At 37.8% G+C, this 18,441-nt stretch overlaps 1 protein-coding gene across 1 annotated transcript in view; it reads left to right on the top strand.

Annotated features, from left to right (window-relative positions):
• Positions 1 to 18,441, top strand: part of NRDE2 (NRDE-2, necessary for RNA interference, domain containing) — a 28,285-nt gene that overhangs the window by 8,935 nt on the left and 909 nt on the right. The window contains exons 5-13 of the mRNA XM_066552782.1: positions 1,749 to 2,211; positions 2,410 to 2,812; positions 6,356 to 6,489; positions 8,446 to 8,566; positions 10,581 to 10,756; positions 11,465 to 11,851; positions 12,213 to 13,141; positions 15,364 to 15,502; positions 17,844 to 17,915. Of these exons, the coding sequence (XP_066408879.1) occupies positions 1,749 to 2,211; positions 2,410 to 2,812; positions 6,356 to 6,489; positions 8,446 to 8,566; positions 10,581 to 10,756; positions 11,465 to 11,851; positions 12,213 to 13,141; positions 15,364 to 15,502; positions 17,844 to 17,915 (2,824 nt within the window). The remainder of the gene's footprint in view (positions 1 to 1,748; positions 2,212 to 2,409; positions 2,813 to 6,355; positions 6,490 to 8,445; positions 8,567 to 10,580; positions 10,757 to 11,464; positions 11,852 to 12,212; positions 13,142 to 15,363; positions 15,503 to 17,843; positions 17,916 to 18,441) is intronic.

The following is an 18,441-nucleotide window of genomic DNA, read 5'->3' as shown; positions in this document are numbered from 1 at the left end:
AGGCAAGGGATGGGATTCTGCCCCTCCACTCTGCCCTGGTGACACTCCACCTGAAGTGCTGTATCCAGCTCTGGAGTCCCCAGCACAGGAAGGACATCAGCCTTTTGGAGGGAGTCTGGAGAATGGCCACCAGATTGATTACAGAGAGATGGAGCACCTCTCCTTTGAGTAAAGGCTGAGAGAATTGGGGTTGTTCAGCCTGGAAAAGAGAAGGCTCCATCCAGTACCTGAAGGGAGCCTACAAGAAAGATGGAGAGGGTCTTTTTATGCTCTTTACTGAGAGGGTGGTGAGGCACTGGAATAGGCTGCTCAGAGTCTTGGATGCCCCATCCCTAGAAGTGTTTGAGGCCAGGTTGGAAGGAGCTTTGAGCAGCCTGATCTAGTGGAGGGTGTCTCTGCCCATGGGGTTGGAATGAAATCATCTGTAAGGCCCCTTCCAACCCAAACCATTCTATAATTTTTGGATAAATGTTTTAAAAGGCAAAAGATGGCATGAAATAATGGGTATAATGTGCATGATTTTCCTTAAAAACATTCTCTGTGTAGCAAACTACAGGGCCATCTGGAGGTGGCAGCATGGGGCAAATTCAAAGGTGTGTTTTTGAGGTCAGAAATCTGAGGTTGTGTTATAAATTGTCTTTTGGTCTCTATGGTTCCATTTCTGTGTCTGAAAGGAAAGTGAAGGTATTGATTATTTCATACTAGATTTGTCAAGAGGTTTACTTGAGTAGTTTGATACCATTGTAAAAAAAAAAAAAGCTACAGGTATTTTCTTAGAAAACAGATTTCACCCAGACATTGTACAAAAATGTGTCTGTTCTATGCAATGCTACATTTCAAGTTAGTATAGATGAAATTGCACATTCAATATCCTTAGTGAGTTACTGGTGCTGTGATGACCCTTCAGAACATTTCCTTGCATTAATACAGAAGCCCATCCAAAGGAGCCTGCAGTTGGCTCATGCATTATGTATGTACACTTCTTGATTTTCTCAGGAAAATTGTTTACTGTATATACAATAATACTGTATATAATTATTTGTGGAGGAGGGAGAATTTATGGGTTATATTTTTTGTAGCTGTTTATGCCTTTGCAATAAAATTGCCTGGTTACAGTTTGTTTCAATTTTCTATCACCTTTAGATTGTCAGCTATTTTCTGAGATGAAAAGTATTATTTTAGTGTTGTATGTCCCTATATCTGCCACTGAAATTACATTCTTTGATAATATTTGAAGATGGTATTTTCCTGTCTTAATCCATAGGATTATTGTGGCCTTTATGAACATGGCCTTTCTTTTTCTCTTCACACTCCCCTCCACTTTTTGGCATATGAAATGGACAGAGGCTTAGGGATGCAGAAGGAAATTGCTGGACTGAACAACTGGTGTCTCATTTTCAGTTTAAAATAGTCTAATCTAAGTAACCCTAAATAATGTCTGTTGTTCTTCCTCTGGGTTTGTCTACATGGTTTAAAATGATGGGAAGGAAAAAGGGTTTCTTCTGCTTGAGTATGATATATGTTGTTGAATTCAGAGGAAGCTTAGTGTGATAGTAAAAGTGTGATGGCAGTGAAGGAATTTGTAAGTTGAAGTCTTAAATAAGCAGAAATTTACCAGGTTCCTAAACTTTTGAAGATATATGCATACATCATTTGGGTTAATTTGAATGAAAGTATTTCTTTCAAAAAGGAAGTATATTTTCTAATGTGTATTTTAGAAGATGTTTAATTCTATCTTCCCTTTCAAGGTATAAAAGGAAAGGAGAGTCCTGTCTTGGCATAGATGCAAAGAAACAGTGCATAACTTGGGACAGTTCTACATCAAAAAGGAAACAAGCACAGAGTCGACCTGAGCGCTACTTTACAAAGAGCAATGTGAAGATGCTGAACACAGATGGGATTCTTGTCTGTAATAAAAATTCTCCATCTGATCCACCTGCTTTTATACCAGTTTCCCAAGTGGAAACTGATGATTCTTCTGACACAACAGAAGTAAATCCTCTTGGGATTTATGATCCATCAACCACAGTGTGGCTACAAGGAAAAGGGTGCAAGAGTGCAGACACTGAGTCTGTAAATACACAGCAAACAGTTCAAGAGCCTGGGCTAAACATGAACTCCATTCTAATGACTAAAGTGGAAGAATATAACAAGAAAGTTAGAGAAAACCCAAGAGATATTAATGCCTGGATGGAATTTATTTCCTTTCAGGTATGTATTCTAACAGACCTTGTTGCTTATTATAAGTAATGAATACATGAACACTATATTGTAATTTCATTTGTTTAGAACTGTATGTATTTTCTTGGTGAAGAGTGAACTGTTAACTCATCTTCACAAATGTCAGCATTCTTGTTATTCTAGTGAGCATTCTTCCTAAGGTTGTAATGGTGTTTCTTTTTGTTTTAGGATGAATTAATGAGAGGACCTAGCCCTTATGCCAGTAACGGAGAGCAGGAATTAAGGAGAAAATCACTCAAGTTAATCTTGGAAAAGAAACTGGCCATTTTAGAGAGGGCAATTGAAAGCAATCCAAGTAATGTTGATCTGAAACTTGCCAGGCTGAAGCTTTGCACAGAATTCTGGGAACCACCAGCCGTGATCAAAGAATGGCAGAAGCTAATTTTTTTACATCCCAATAATCCAGAGATGTGGAAGAAATACCTTCTGTTCTGTCAAAGTCAATTCACTACCTTTTCTGTTTCAAAGATCAACAGTCTCTATGGGAAATGTTTGACAACACTGGCAGCTGTACAGGATGGCAGCATGGTGTCCCACCCTCTGCTGCCTGGCACTGAAGAAGCTATGCTGGGTAAGGTTCCTTCTGCATATTATGGTCAGATTGGTCTTCATAGGAGCTAACTGCATTAGGAACAGATTTCCCTATGTATTGCATGAAGCTTTTCTTCTCTTCAAAATGCCTGGCATCCTGGTTTCTTAGCTGAGAATTAAAGCAGATATTCCAACCAAATATGGATATGGCAGATCCTTCTCTTCCCCAGGACAGTTTATGATACAACATCCATTAAAGTCTATTGTGCTGAGTGGTTTATAGCACAATGTCAAGACTGGAGAATCACAGCCAACAGCCAGGAGATGTGCTTTTATAAAAGGGAGACTTGTGAAAAGAAGAATTATCTCTTGTTCAGAAGTTTTACAATTGATTACTTTAATCCAGAAAAGAGGAGGAACATTACAAGTCTGATGTGAAATTTTGTTGAGAATCCCAGTGTGTAGATGGAGAATTCTAAGCTGTAATACCATGTGATCATGCCTTTTGTATTTCTCCTATGCATACATCTACCACTTTATAATTTATTATATAATTATCCTTGGAAGGAAAATAATTCAGATAGTTAGGATGCTGGAGTGGATTCAGGGAAGAAATGAGTTCATGCTCAGTTCTGGCATGGTATTTAAATTTATTTGGAGCTAAATGACTTAACTTATCCATTTCAGTTTTACTTCTCTACCTTGGCATGTCATTGTGATTATTGATTTGTGAATACTTTGAGGAGGGGAAAAGATTAGTGTCACCATGAGTATTTTTGACTTGGTTTTTTTTAATTTTAAAATTAATTTTCAATCTAAGAGAGTATTATGGAGGAGTCCTTTTCTTTTCATGTGCATCATAGTCCAAGAAGCCTCTTGTTTTTATCCAGTCCTGTAATTCCTGTTGGAGCAATGATGTTATGCAATATCCAGTCTGGACTAACAGATAGAGATGCTGGGTTACCAAATTGGTTTCAGGTGTTCAGATCTCATACGGTCTTTGGCTGACTCATCTTGGATCAAGCACTGCAAAAAGTGCTGCAAAGGAAAAATGCTCTATTGGCCAGTGCATATTGTACAGCCTGATAGCTTCCAATTGCTTCTACTGTCTCTGATTTCCAATATTTCAGTCACTTTGTACACTCACCAAAATGAATGATACTCAGGACAAAGGTTTTATTCAGAATCTAGTTTTGGAAACAAGAAGGTTTTTCTTTCATTTTGTTTTCCTGCACATATTTGAGGGTATATGACTCATGAAGCAGTTTGTCAACTGCTATGAGGATTTTTTTAATAGAGTTCCTTTAGCAAGTTAACCAATACTAGATTGATGTTTTTCTAAATACTTTTTTGCTGGCAATATCCATAGATAGTTAAAAATGAAAATGAATTCAAATTCATGAATGGAACAGAACCACAAGTAACTTCTTGTTCTTCTGTCTTAAGCCTACAGTGATTTGTTTATGAATATTCTCAAGTATTTTATTTTTCCTCTTCAGAACTCAAATTATAGGATTAGAGAAATTTCACTGGGAGACTTCTTGATTTGAGATTTCTTCATTTGTGATTCAACTATGTAATTCTTGGGCTGACTTTTAATTGATATTGTACTTATTAGGAAGGTTACCAAATTGTTCATTAAGATAAATATACAGAATATTTCACAAACTTATTATAAGGTGAGTAGCACTGTAGATGTACATTAGGTTTATATCTTCAACCTTTGACCTTTCCTAGGGACAAAGTGTAAGAGCTCTAATTTTAAATAGTGGGGGACTGTGCCATCTAGTGTTCAGTTCAGTATGGAGTACTGTCTGCTGGGAAATAGCTGGGTGATTTTTTTTAAGTATTGAAAAATTTTGAAAAGGTAAAGCTGAATTTAAAATAGTAGATCAGCCTTTACATAAATTTTGAGATAATAATTTATAATACTTTAAATTTACTAGGAACTGTTAATATAAAGCAGATTAATATAAAGTATTCTTGATTTTTGCTGTGTAAACAGAGTTCTGTTTTTCAAATTATACCTCCTGGTTGGGGAGAAACAGCCTTATCTTCTAGGTCAGTTCAGCTGCAGAATTGTCTTAGCATCATGAACTGAATTAAGTATGTATTCATGCTCTTTTCAGTTTTTGCCACAAAGAAATGCTGATCTTTGCATTTCATCAAATACCTTTTTTTTTCTAATGCAGAAAAATTTACACTGTAATTTATTTTTGGCACCAGTTTGGCAGCAAATCCTGATGAGGCATTTTCTACATTCAGAGTATTTCAATCAAAGTTCATTTCTGAAGCTGGGAGAGTAGGAAAGGACAATTTATTCAGTATCAGTTTGACACAGTGCCTAAATTAGTTAAAATACTTAGGAAGACTGCATTATAAACTTAATAATTGTTTTTGTCGTTTAAATACCTTCAGAAATCTCAGAGTCTTTGTCAGCAGGAATAATCATTGACTTTGCAGAAAAAAAATTACTTAATGCCCAGTGTATATATTCTGCTGAATTCAGGTTTTTATGTGTCTGATACATATCTAAATTCAGATATAAGGAGTAAATAATTTCCCATGTGCTAAATATAAGATGATGATGATGAAGAGCAGTTGCTGCTAACCTGTGTTGTTACATGTGTGTATCTAGACACCTAATATTTGGATTGTTTAAAACCCTCCAAAGACAGTGTGTTTAGTGAAGGAACAGTAGTATTTAAAGAACTGTTTTACTGTTTTCCAAGCTGTCAGTGATTAAGTCTTTATGGGCTTGGGGTTTTTTGCAAGTCTGTTATGATTTAAAGCAATTTAAACAGCTTTTATTGTGTTAAGACTGGAGTGTCATTTGGAGTGATTGAGGATCACTGAAGTGTCCTTGAGCTGCCTCATAATGGAGGTGTTTATAATACCTGTTACTTCTCCAACTCTTGTCCAAAATATGGAGAGGAGCACTGGGACTTTGCTTCCCTTTCTAAGCTGAGACTGAAGTTCAGTGTGCAGTGGGAATATGGCAGTGGTTAGACAAATAATTTGTTGAAGAGTGAGGGACAGGGCTTTTCCCTACTTATAAGCAGTAATATATTGACCAGAATACTGGATTTCTCTTGACTCAGGTCTTACATACAGAAAAAGGAAATGACAATTGGAATGAAAATTATATATTGCTTACATATTATCAGTGTAAATATCTCATGCAAAACTGAGGCAAAAAGGATTTTTGTTGTCATCACCTCCTGTGTGCCCTGTGCTAACACCCAGTATCTTCAGAGAGGGCTGTGACCCACTGACAGATGTTGGTACAGTGAAGGGCAGAGCATTGTGTCCAACTTCCCACCAGAAAGGACAGTGCATGGATGGCATGAATAAAAGTCATCTCTTTGGCACATTTAAAGTGAGCAGTCTTAAAGGTCATTAAACTGTGACCATTTTGACATGCATTTGTGCTGGTTACCCTTCATAGTTTGGATTTTGATACTGTTCCAAAACAATTATGTTCTACAGCATGTCATGTATGTATTTTTATATTTGTGGGCTGTAATAAAACACTTTGCAACAAAATCTGAAATACTAAAATTTAATCTTCTTTTCTTTACAGCTATATTTATTCAGCAGTGCCACTTTCTGAGACAGGCTGGCCATTCTGAGAAAGCAGTGTCTTTGTTTCAGGCTCTGATTGACTTCACCTTCTTTAAACCTGACAGTGTAAAAGATCTGCCAACAAGGGGACAGGTAGCAATTTCCATTTAAATGGGTGTGTGTCTTTATGTATTACAGAAAATGCTGTACCAGAAAAATGTTGATGACTTTTTAAGGCCATAGGGAAATATTTTGGATAACAGCTTACTTAGAGGTTCTGCAAGGTGATGCTTGCATTGAAAAAAATGCTTGTGGGTCCTCTGGAACTACAGGCCAATTGGCTGCTTTTACTGTATATAATAGAAGTATCTTTTTTAATAATTAAAAATGGAAAAAATGGAGCTAGCTGACCAATGTCTGTGTCTAGCTAGCACTTGCCCTGCTTCTTTTCCCCCAAAATGCTGTTGTTTTGTTACTGGTGATGGAGAGAGCTGATAGGACATAAAATCTTTCAGTTCACACAGTTTTTGCCAAAGTTCTTAGGTTCTCTGTTATCTGTTTCCATTAATTTGATGGCTACATTAAAAACACTTTTGTGCTTTCAAGTGCCTTTTATTTGACCCATAAGATTTTGTTCAGCTTATAATGGTAAATGTTGAAGTACTAAATCACTTTTTCTCTTAATTTGTTCGGGAGGATGTTGCACATGCACCCCACTAATAATAAGGAAGTTAATATTCAGTTGCCAGTAGCATCATCCCACTGAACTGTTAGGAACTGTTTCCTTTTTAATGAGTGGTAGAGAGGCTGCCATTTAGGCAGCTGGGCTGCTGTAGAGGATAAAATTAAATTTGCTGCCACTCCCTCACAGTCTTCCCAGAAACTCAGACTCTCGTTCTTGCTCTCTTGATTAGCAGTTACCCACAAATAGAGCAATCTTATAGGTTAAAAATCAGTGCTGTCTTCTTAAAGAGCTAAAATTTAGAGTGCAGTCATAGCTATAATGGAGTAGTTGCACAGATACATGTAGTTACAGTTCCAGTCATTTGAAAAACTGCATTTGTAGTTTTTTAAAAATCTTAGAGCAGGATGAAGAGGAACCTTGATTCAAAAGGACCATGTTTAGGTTGGAAAATGCAGTTCTTGAAAATAGGAAAATGCCAGATTTACAGCTGATCACACATTCTGCTGTGATACAGAAGTGTTATGACTCAGTCTGGAATTACTTGTTTCTGTACTGTTTTCACAGTTCACTTTCTCACTTGCAGCAAAGAATAAATCCACAAGGAGCAGAATTATATTTGGCAGTTTGCTGTAAGCCTGGAATTTTCTCATGTTGGTTTTTCTTGGAGTAAATTTTATTGTTAATATTTGTATTAACAGTCACATCTCAATGTCCAAGCCAAGGGCTGGTAAACAGCAGAAGCATTTAATAGGTGAGAGATTGTCACTAGAGCTTAGAATACACAAAGCAGAGGAGGAATTGATGAATCTAGAGATGACTGATTGCATACTGGCAGTGACAGTCACCAGGACTAGAATCCTGAACTTCTGATTCACTGGAAAGTGCCCTGACCTTTTTGGCCATCCTTAAACCTGAAGGATTAAAGTCCTTATGGATCTTTTTATTCTGTCTTTAGTCATATTTATGTGCAACTGTAACATTTTGATTTGACCGTAGGTGTGTGATGGAATTATCATTCCATTAGCCAAATTCTTCATGGTCCCATAGAACTTAGGGAGGAGGGGAGTTTTGGGTTCTGAAAGCCACACCTTAGGGACTTTGGATCTTTATCCTTGGAAGATCTATAAAGGACTGTGGGCACAAAAGTATTTTGCTTTCTTTAAAGCCTGTTACCTTTTAAAACAATCTTTATTTTCATGAGAAGAGCTGATGACAGTCCTTATGTGCCACAGCTGTAACTGAAGTACTCAGTTGTGCCTGCTGAATCTTAAGCAGTATCCAACAGAGTCTTCAGATACAGAAATTGCATCCAGTACATGCTTGTAGGGTCTGAGAAACCTAAGTTGACAGAGATAATGTCTGTAGAACAACAAAAATTATTTCTCTATATGTTTTGTTTTGGTTGGTCCTGTCAAAAACAATAGGTGGAATTCTTTGAACCCTTTTGGGATAGTGGAGATCCACGAATTGGAGAAAAAGGAGCAAGAGGCTGGAAAGCATGGATGCACCAACAAGAAAAGGGTGGCTGGGTTGTTCTTAAGCCTGGTATGTGTGTCACAATATGTGCAGTTGTATATCTATGTGTTCTTCTAAACATTTTGATTAGAATGATATAATCTGAGTCTTGCCATAATTTTGCATACAAGTTTTAAAAAATATTTACTGATTTCAAGATAATGTATATCATAGTTCACAGGGAATAGCAGGTGTTGAATGTTCTGTGTATGATATTGTTTGTGGAACATTGTTGCCCTTCCTACAGTGAGAATTAGAAGAGGATGCCATATCCTCCTCTTCATGTTGGAAAAGGCAGAGGTGTGAGTACCTGGTGGAGAGTCACGCCCATCAAAAGTGAGAGGAAGCTGCTTCCCTTAAGACCCTTTTACCATATTATTAAGGTGAAGTGGGATTATATTGTTAGATGACAGTTGCTTCAAGGATACCTACATTTATGATTCTATTTACAGAATCAGACTTGAGTTTCTCAAGCAAAGGTATAGCTAAGATAGGAGGAAAACATTTCCTTTCTCGTCGTGATGCAGAAAATGAAGGAATTGTGTCTTCACTTGGCTGGAGTGCTTCTGGATGAGCAGGGATGCAGAAAACACTCCCTGCTGCTTAGCCTCACCTTGTCTTGTGGTCTACAGTGCTTCTTTTCATGTCAAGGACTATTTCTCATGCAGATACAGCTTGCAGGGAAGCAGGAGGTTGGAATGTGTCTGACCAAAGATGAACTGTCTTTGCTTTTGCTACTCCTGCTGTAGCAACTCTGGTGAAGCAAGTTTGGGTCTGCTTTTAGTAAACAAAGGAACTGAAAGATAATTATGTGCCTCCCTTGTCCCTGGATTAAGATGGAATTTCCTTGGCCCCTGAGTTCAGCAGTTTTATTTTTGATGGCTTTAGGCATTTTGTTCACAAACTGAGAAGAGTGAGTATAGAGAAGAGGACCACTGCCAGTCTTGGGCAGCTCCAGTATATACCACTGGTTTCCCCGTATGTGTCAACCCCTAAAATCCAGGTGCAATTTTCAATTGAGTGTGTTCATTAAAAGCTGTCAGGTTTCTTCACAATTTGATTAGATTGTTGAAATGCTGTCTTTTTTCATAGAGTTGCTGACTAAAGGGGATACTATTGATCACAAAAATATAGAGAGAGTAAAAATCTTGCAACCACCTGTTTGTTTTACCTGAAATTTAAGAAGAACTGGGATTGGGAGTGTTTCAGATGGCAGATGTCAGGATCAAGAATTTGGAGGTGGTGTAGAAATAGCTTGATTTTTATAATGCAGGCAACCATCAAATTTTGAGGGCAATTTTTTTCCTCAGCAATAAAAAGAAACATCTCTACAAGCTTTCCCTTGCCTATAGGTGCTCATCAGTTTCTGCACAGAATTAATATATTGCTGTCAGAAGAAAAATATGGTAATTGTATCCAATAGTCCAGAAAGATTATCATAAAAGTGGGGTGTGGTTAAGCACGTCCTTTAGAGTGTGTATGTGTAACTATGTGGGTTGTTTCAACTGCACATTAATTAAAATGTTGAAAATACTACTTATAAAGCAACATGGCCAAACTTCTTTTGCAGTGTTTAATATAAAATACCATTTTTTATGTTCAGTGGTTTTCTCAAAATGTTTTATCCAAACTAGTATTGATAGAGCATACTTGAAATTTTATGCTCAGGTATGAAGTGAAGAATGTAAATTGCACAAAAGGATGACTGACTCTTGGCTGTTGCTTGCAAGTTGCTGTTGATAGAAGTGCTCCACAGCCTGTCAGTGTTTTTTCTTCTCCTCTGTGAAAAAGTTTGAGTGCTGACACTGATTCACAACTTCTAAAAGTTTGGAAGCTTTCTACCTTCCTGTTACAGAGTTGGTGTCAAAACCCAGAACTGTGATGTGGAAAATCTCAGCTAAGTCTTGTGTGTTTTTTTTATTAACTATATTTATTTCCATTGTTAAAGTAGTTAAAGTGTATGTCATGCCTGGCCTTTGGATTTGGTGGGATAATTTTTCTTTAATAATTTTGTGTGTGTATATATATATTGATTTGATTTTAGATGATGAGGATGAGGAAGACATAGATGAAGATCAAGAAATAAAAGATAAAACTCTTCCCAAGTGGCATATTTGGTTGGATATTGAATATTCCCGGGAGGCAAGGCACTGGTTACCTTGGAGGCCAGACAAAACCAAAAAGGAAACTGAAGAAGATTGTGAAGATCCAGAAAGACAGGTCACTGTGATAAAATAGAACAAGGGGAGATGATAATACTAGCTATACTTCAATTTTAATTCATTGCCATGTTTGTGGATATTTTAGAAGAATAATACTTTTCTTTGTTTGGAAAAAAGATTTTTTTTCTTTGAAATTCAGAATTTGCCTGAGGTTTTGTGCTGAGACTTCTGAAAGCCATGGGAAGCTCATGGTAAACTTTAGAAAGTCTGCAGGCAAAATAGTCTGTCTTTGCTGTTCCATGATTCCTGTCATCTGTGTGGAGAAATCTCACAGAAATATGTGTTTAAGAAGAGATGTGCATTAAATAAACAAAGGTTTCATTGCCTTCAAGTCAGATAGTTGGATATTTTTTATTCCTTGGGAAATAGGTCAAGTCAGACATTGATTTTCAAATTTGAATGTGTTAAAAGGCCTATGAATAAAATCTTCCAGACCTTCATTTTGTAAGTTTTCTGTGGAGGTCTTTGTTGTTCACAGGCAAAGAAATCTCTTGATAGCAAATTTACAGACTGATTGGAAAAACAGATTGTTTGTTTAACTTGTCCATTTTTAATTTGAATGACATTTTGATACTATTTAATGGTAATTCTAAATGCTATTGATTTCAAAAGGTTCTTTAATTGCATAAATTGTTTAATTGCATAAAGTTTTGCTGCTTTTGATTGCATAAATTAATGGAATTTGTTTTAATTTGGATTTTTTTAGGTGTTATTTGATGATCTTGGACCATCTTTAATCCGTCTTTCTAATCCAAAGCTTCAACACCAACTACTGTACTCTTTTTTGCAATTCCTGGGAGTTCCATGTACAAGTAAACTCTTTCCTTCCAGTCTCTATATTGCCATGGATGAAAACAACATCTTTGACAGTGTGCTTTATGATGATAAACCACTGACTTCTGTTGATTTTCCACTTTCTGGATTCAACAGTATTGGTCATATGGATACGATGTCACGAGGCAGACATCAGATAGGACACTATAAAGAAGGAGAGGAGTTCATACAGAATGTCTTCCATGTTCTGTCCCAGATATTTACAGGAAAGGAAAAATCTAACCTGGCTATTTGTTGGCTACAGTATGAAATATCTAAGGTAATGAGGAGTCTGCATAGAATCAGTGTTGTGATGTGTGGCTTTCTTCTGTAATAATTTTTATATTGAATTTTAAAAAGTCTTGACAAAAGTTTTCTTGCAGGACTAAGTATTCAAATCAGGAAATATCAGTTAAGATTGCACAAGGGGGGAAAAAAAGAAAACCAAAAACCCCTTTTCTTCAGTACATGTTAAAGAGTGGCATACCTGTAGCAAACTATTTTTTGAAGTTTTGCATAAATGTTATTATATGATAATATATAATTTTGTAATTATATTATAAAAAATTGCTGTGAGGGGCTTTTTTCTCCTTTCTGCTTCCATCCCTCTCAAAATATACCCTGTTTATTTTTCCCTGCAGGTAATTCAGTGTCTCCAAGCAAAAAAGAAAAAGAAGCTAAAAGCACAAGGGAGGAAGAGTAAAAAGTTGGCCAAGAATTTCCTTAAAGCACCTGACAACCGAAACAACCTTTCTCTCTGGAAGCTCTATGCCTACCTGGAGTGGCTGCTTGGTAACACAGATGATTCCAGGAAGGTGTTTGACACAGCTCTTTGCACAGCAGGGACAGGAGGATTGAAGAGTGCTCAGCTCTGCAGCCTCAGCCTGCTGTATGCTCAGCTGGAGGTGGAACTGCTGGAAAGTTTGGAAGGAGCTGTCACCTCTCGTGCTGTTCATATATTGACCAAATTGGCTGAAAATGGACCATATGTGCCCTATAGTGGACAAGTGTCACCTGTGAACGTCTTGAAAGCTCGTAAAACATATGAGCATGCACTGCAAGAATATTTAAGTAAAACAGCAGTTTCTGATCAGGATCAGGCCAATGATACTGATCAGCTGGTTAACCTGGTTGGTTGTTATGCACTGTTTCAGTATTTGACTCTTGGGATTGATGCTGCAGTATTAATATATACGCAGGCTTCAGAAAAACTTGAAGTTTCTGGTTCACAGAAATGTGAAAATACAGGAGAGAATTTTGGCATTCTAAATTTTCCCAGTGCTCTTGAAGCTGTCACACTGCTGCATACAAATTTACTGAGATTCCACATGAAAATCAGTGTTTATCCTTTGAATCCCCTGCGAGAGGCACTGACAGAGGCTCTGAAACGGTATCCTAGCAACCAGTCCCTTTGGAGGTCATACATCCACATCCAAAGGAAGTCTCACTGTGCCAGCAAAGCACGAAGATTTTTTGATAGTGTCACAAGGTCTACTAACTCTTTAGAGCCATGGCTGTTTGCAATCCAAGCAGAGCAGATGAGAAAAAAGCTCACAGAGAAGGTCCAAAGGTAACACCTTGCAGCTTCTTACAATTATGCTGTTTTGAATCTGTCTAATCACTCAGCAGAGGAGAGAAAATGCTATCACAGTTCTCATTTTGCAGGTGAAGAAGCTGTAGCTGCAAGAGCCGTAGCTCCAGCTGTAGCTGGAGGTTTTTTGCTCAAGGCTGAACAGGGAGTCAGTGGCAGAATCTTGAACAGAATAAATGCCCTGAGTGATAGCCTTATGTCCTTTCTCCTGAGCCAGATTGTGTTTGAGTTTGTTTGATTACTTCCTACTAATATCAGGATGGTACACATTAATTTAAAGAATTTTTAAATAACTAAGCCTGCTTAGATGGCAAAGATAGGCAGTGTGAGCTTAGAAACTGCTGCATTTTAGTACTACAGCAATAAAGAGGATAATACAGAGCTATGCTGCACTTCCTGCCTGAGCTGGCTGCCCTACTTTACTCCTGAATCACAAATACAGTTGTGGCAGATCTGTTTCCATAGTGAGTCCTTGAGAGTTTAGTTTTTGTGTGGGGCTGTTACTAGGTAGAAGAGGCTGGAAATTCCATGAATTCACAGTGGTCTGGGCTCAGATTTTTTGCTCCTGAGAAAGGAGGAAAGGGTAGGAGATATGGGGAGCAAGGTACATGTTCATTCTGAGAGCTTAGTCTCTTGTCTTCTCAATGTTTGGAGCTGCCTTTCCACTGCTGCCTACTGCAATATCTGCAGTGACATTGACAGCTTGGTTGTTTGTGTCTGCACATGACAGCAGATATCTAGGAAACAGTTACATGGAAGTTTTACAGGGCTGTAAGCTCACAATGTTCACACATGGTGAAATTACACAATTACCAGTATACTTGGAAATGATGGTGTATCCACTTTGATTGCTGTAGGCTGACAACAGGCATTCAGACATGATAGTGACGTTCCTGAACTGTTAGTCTGTGTCATCCTAAATTGTTATAAGAATTCTACAGCCACCAAATGTAAAAGAGGATTGTGATTTGATTTACTGTTAATTTCAGACTAACACTGATAGGTTTTCATTATTGTTACTTGGAACTGAAAATTTCAGAACTGTTTTCTCAGTGAGGTTGAGTTCCTTTCCAGATTGTTCACTGCTAGCAAAGCCTTTCCTATAGATTGCATTTATAAAGGACAAGTTGGGTTTTGCAAGAGCAGAGCTGAACTACTGCAACAGGGAGATAAGTGGCCTGTCAGTCATGCATAAAACTAATGTTTTGTGATGTTGTGACAAAATTAGAAAATGTCTGTGTTGTGTCTGTCTATCTCATATTCTGGTTTGTATTTCTCCTTAAGCACATGGAATTCAGATGAAAAAATGAGCACAAAGGGTAAAACAGGAATGTTTTTAAGTCACTGTTAGGTACAAGGCTTCAAATGTTTGACTCATGCAGAGTAGGTTACATAATTTTCCCTCATGGCAAAGGTTAAGATGAGGGGAAACTTACTTCAAAGACACAAGGAAAAAAAGAGAGAGGTTAGGAGCCAGGTGTTACTGGTGAGTGGAGCAAGCTGGCAGGCTGAGAGAACATGCACAGACAAGTGATGTTGCCATCAGTGCTCCAGCCTGTTTTGTCAAGCTCAAGCATCAAAAGTAAGCCAGTCTGTATCAGCTGTTGAAGGAAATCAGTGCTTTGGTGAAAACTATATACCTGCTTTGGTGTTCTGCCTGGAACTAAGGGGATTTGAATCTCTGGGTGAAAATTACTGTTATAATTATGGTTGAAATTCAGAGTTGTCATTTTGACCTTGATCAAAGACCAGTGTATGGCATTACGAAAGTGATGGGTAAATTTGAACAAACTTGCCTGGGCACCAGAAAATGTGCTGATCCAGACTTGAATTTCTTTTGAGCTGCTCTGCCAAGCTTAGAGTGATAAATTATCTTGGAGGCAGGCAAGATGTTTTAAGATCATATGATAGTGGACTTTTATTTTCAAAGAGAAATTATTTTTGAACATACTACATGAATTTTCACCAAAATACTGGATTTATATTTTTTTCCTAATTTTCCTATTTAGAAATGTGTTGATTGCATTAGCAAGTGCTAAAAATCTGGTTTATAACATTGAGTTTATAGCACACATTGCAAAAAAACCTGGCTATAAATGGTGCTGTGAACAGAGGCAGTGCATTGTTCTTTACCTCTTCTTACCCAGATGTGGTCCCTTGGCTTGGGTTTAAAGGACTGTTGTTTGTTCTCTGTGTTTCAGGGCAGATGTTGGTGAAATACATTGTACTATTCCTGAAACTGGATTAACAAATCGGATTGTAGCTCTGTTTGAACATGCAGTTCAGAGTGAAAATGGTACCCATTGTCCACTGCTATGGAGAATGTATTTGAACTTTATGGTAAGAAGAAAAATATTAAAATATTTGTTTTGTTTTGCCATATTTGGAATTCTCATAAACACAGCTGGAATACTGCTTAGAAAAAGGAATACTAAATGCTGCCATGCCTCTGTGATTTGCAGGGTGATATATTTGACTTGTACTGCTCCTTATTGTTGGGAACATTAGGGAGAAGGTAATTCATGTGGATTAGGAGTAATAGCTTCTGACAGTGTAGTCTTAATATAGATGCAGACATTGTGTCTGTCATCTTACATAGATAAAAAGAAAGTATGTCTTGAGATACCAGTAGATGTCAAGCTGCTTTCCAGTGGAGTGGACTCCAGTGTAAATTGGGTGCAGGAATTTGCACTTCCTGTAGAACTTGGAGGTTTCTGTCAGCTGATTCCTTCATCCCATTGCCATCCAGCCACTCCTCTCAGTTCTGTGTGGTCTGCAGGCTTGCTGAGGGTGTACTCTGCACCATTAGCCAGATCATTAACAAAGGTGTTAAATGAGATTTGTCCCCATAGTACCAGGGGCACTGCTGGTCACTGACTTGTAACCAGACTTGTTCCACACATCACCACCCTCTGGGCCCTCTTGGAGACAGTTTTCTCACTGTCTGTGCATCCAATTCTTTTGTCAGCTGCTCACTTAGGAGGCTCTTACAGGAGACGGTATCAAAGGCCTTCCTGAAGTCCAGATTGACAATGTCCACTGCTCTCCCCTTATTTACCAGGCCAGGCATTTCATTATGGCAGCTTATTGAGTTGCTCAGTCATTACTTTCAGTGAATTCACACTGCTGCTGATTTTCTTCTCACTCACGTGCCTGGAAATGGTTTCCAGAGTTCTGTCACCTTCCCAAGGTACAAGGTGAGGCTGACCAGCCTGTAGTTCACTGGGTACATCTTCTTCCCCTTCTTGAAAGCAGGGGTGATGTTTTACTTTCTTTAGTCTTTGGGTCCTTCTCCCAGTTGCTGTGATAAATCAAAGATTGTCAAGAGTGACCTCTCAGTGACATCTGCCAGCTCCCTCAACACTTGAGGTGCAGTTCATATGCAAAATAAATGCATGGTAGGCAAAACATAGCTATAGCTTCTGTAACTTGCCTTCAATTTTGACAGTCTTTTGTTTCTTAAAAGCTGCATATAAAAGTTATATTAACTGGCATTGCAGTTTAATGCTGAAAAGCAATAATGTTTGTTTCTTCCATAGTTCCCCATGGAAGTACAGAAATAAAATCATATAGTCAGCTTTGCCATCTTGGTTTTCTTGCTTCTCCAAAGTACAATATGGAAGATGAAAACACTCAAGTAATAACTTGCATTCCCCAGTGTTACTCTTCTGTTCATGTCCCCTGGTGTAATAAGTTGTGAGAGGGGGATCAGCAGTCAGAAGGCTGTGAAATAGAGAGGAGGTAGGAGAAGAAGAAATCTTGTTCTGTGTTTGAGAAGATCTCTTGTGTGGGACTGTTAATTGTGACCATTTCTACACAAATACATGCTTGTAAATATGTTATACAACTTTGTATGTAGGAATGTAGAACTGAATTACTGTTATTCTTTACAAACTAATAATGACACCCCAGTATGCACAAATGCTAAAGATCAGCCATTATGTATTTTATCACTAGTGCTTCATTCATGGAAGATACCTTTTCCACAAGAACAACTAGGAGTATTTACTAGATGCTAATAAAATGGAGGCAAATGCAGTAATAGCTTGGAATAACATTATTTAGAGAAGCAAAATCAATCAGAAACATATACATTTTCAGACATAATCATCAAAGAAGTTGTGATTGTTTGGTATTACTCTAAGTTCTATAGATCTGTGTTGTCTTTGCTGATGAAACATGGGTTTGGTGAGTGGACAGGGGTGTGGGCTGGACTCTGCCTGAACTGCCAGGCTCAAAGGCCTCAGTCAGCAGCATGAACTCCTGCTGCAGGCCAGGCACTGGTGCTGCACCCCAGGGATTGATACTGGCACCAGTGCCCTTTAGCATCTTCAGTAATGATCTGGATGATCAGAGAGTCTGTACCATCAGCAAGTTTGCATCACCAAACCAAGAGGAGTGGCCAAAGCACCATGTTCTGCTCTTGGTCTGTCCAGGTTCCTTAGAAGAGCTGGGAGCCCTTGTTCTCTTCCTTATCTTACAAGTAAAGCCTTGAAACTCCTGTAAGACATCTGAAGAGTGTAACCTGATAAAATACATAGCTACTACAATGTAGAATAAAAATGATTTCTCAGCAGAAGAACACTGAGCTTTTCAGCAATCATTTCTTTGTCTCAGAAGTAATTGTTTCAGTATTTCAGCTATTACTGCACTGAAGTATGAATGTCTTTTTATCACACAGGCTTCACTAGGAAAAAAAGAAAAAAGTAAAGGATTGTTTTATAAAGCTCTTCAGAACTGTCCTTGGGCAAAGGTAAGCACAGAAAACAGGTAAACTTGTCATGATACTTTAATTTTTGAAGTTCTGTATTTGAAAAAAAGTTTAGCTTTAGTAGTTGTTGTAAGAATTTATATGCAAATGAAAGAAGAGGTTTCTGAGGATGTAATGTTAGGATTTTCTGCAAATAAGAGATGTATCTTAAATGGAGACATGATCAATAGTCACTGCAGTTTGTGTTTCAGGACAGAAAGGTGTTGCATTGAGGGAGTAAGAAATCCTTTGTGATCTAGAAATGATTGAGTCTTTCAGACTTTTATCATGAGTATGGGAGTATCAGAAATACATAGCTAAATAAAAATTTATTTATGTAATAATACATAAAAATTATTGAGAGAACCTGCAACTCCTCAGGTAATGTCTGTATTTGCTGCAAATGCTCCAGTGTCTTGACCTCCATTTTATCTTTTTGAATAAAGTTTCTCAGTACAAGTTTGAGAAGACTTGATTAAACATCTACTTGGCTGTCACTGAAGGAGTGCTAATTGTGTTCCTATTACCT

Source organism: Molothrus aeneus, chromosome 6 (genome assembly GCF_037042795.1).
Source record: "Molothrus aeneus isolate 106 chromosome 6, BPBGC_Maene_1.0, whole genome shotgun sequence".
Classification (NCBI taxonomy): Eukaryota; Metazoa; Chordata; class Aves; order Passeriformes; family Icteridae; genus Molothrus; species Molothrus aeneus.
The sequence above is the reverse complement of the archived record's forward strand: the minus strand, read 5'-3'. Positions and strand labels throughout refer to the sequence as shown.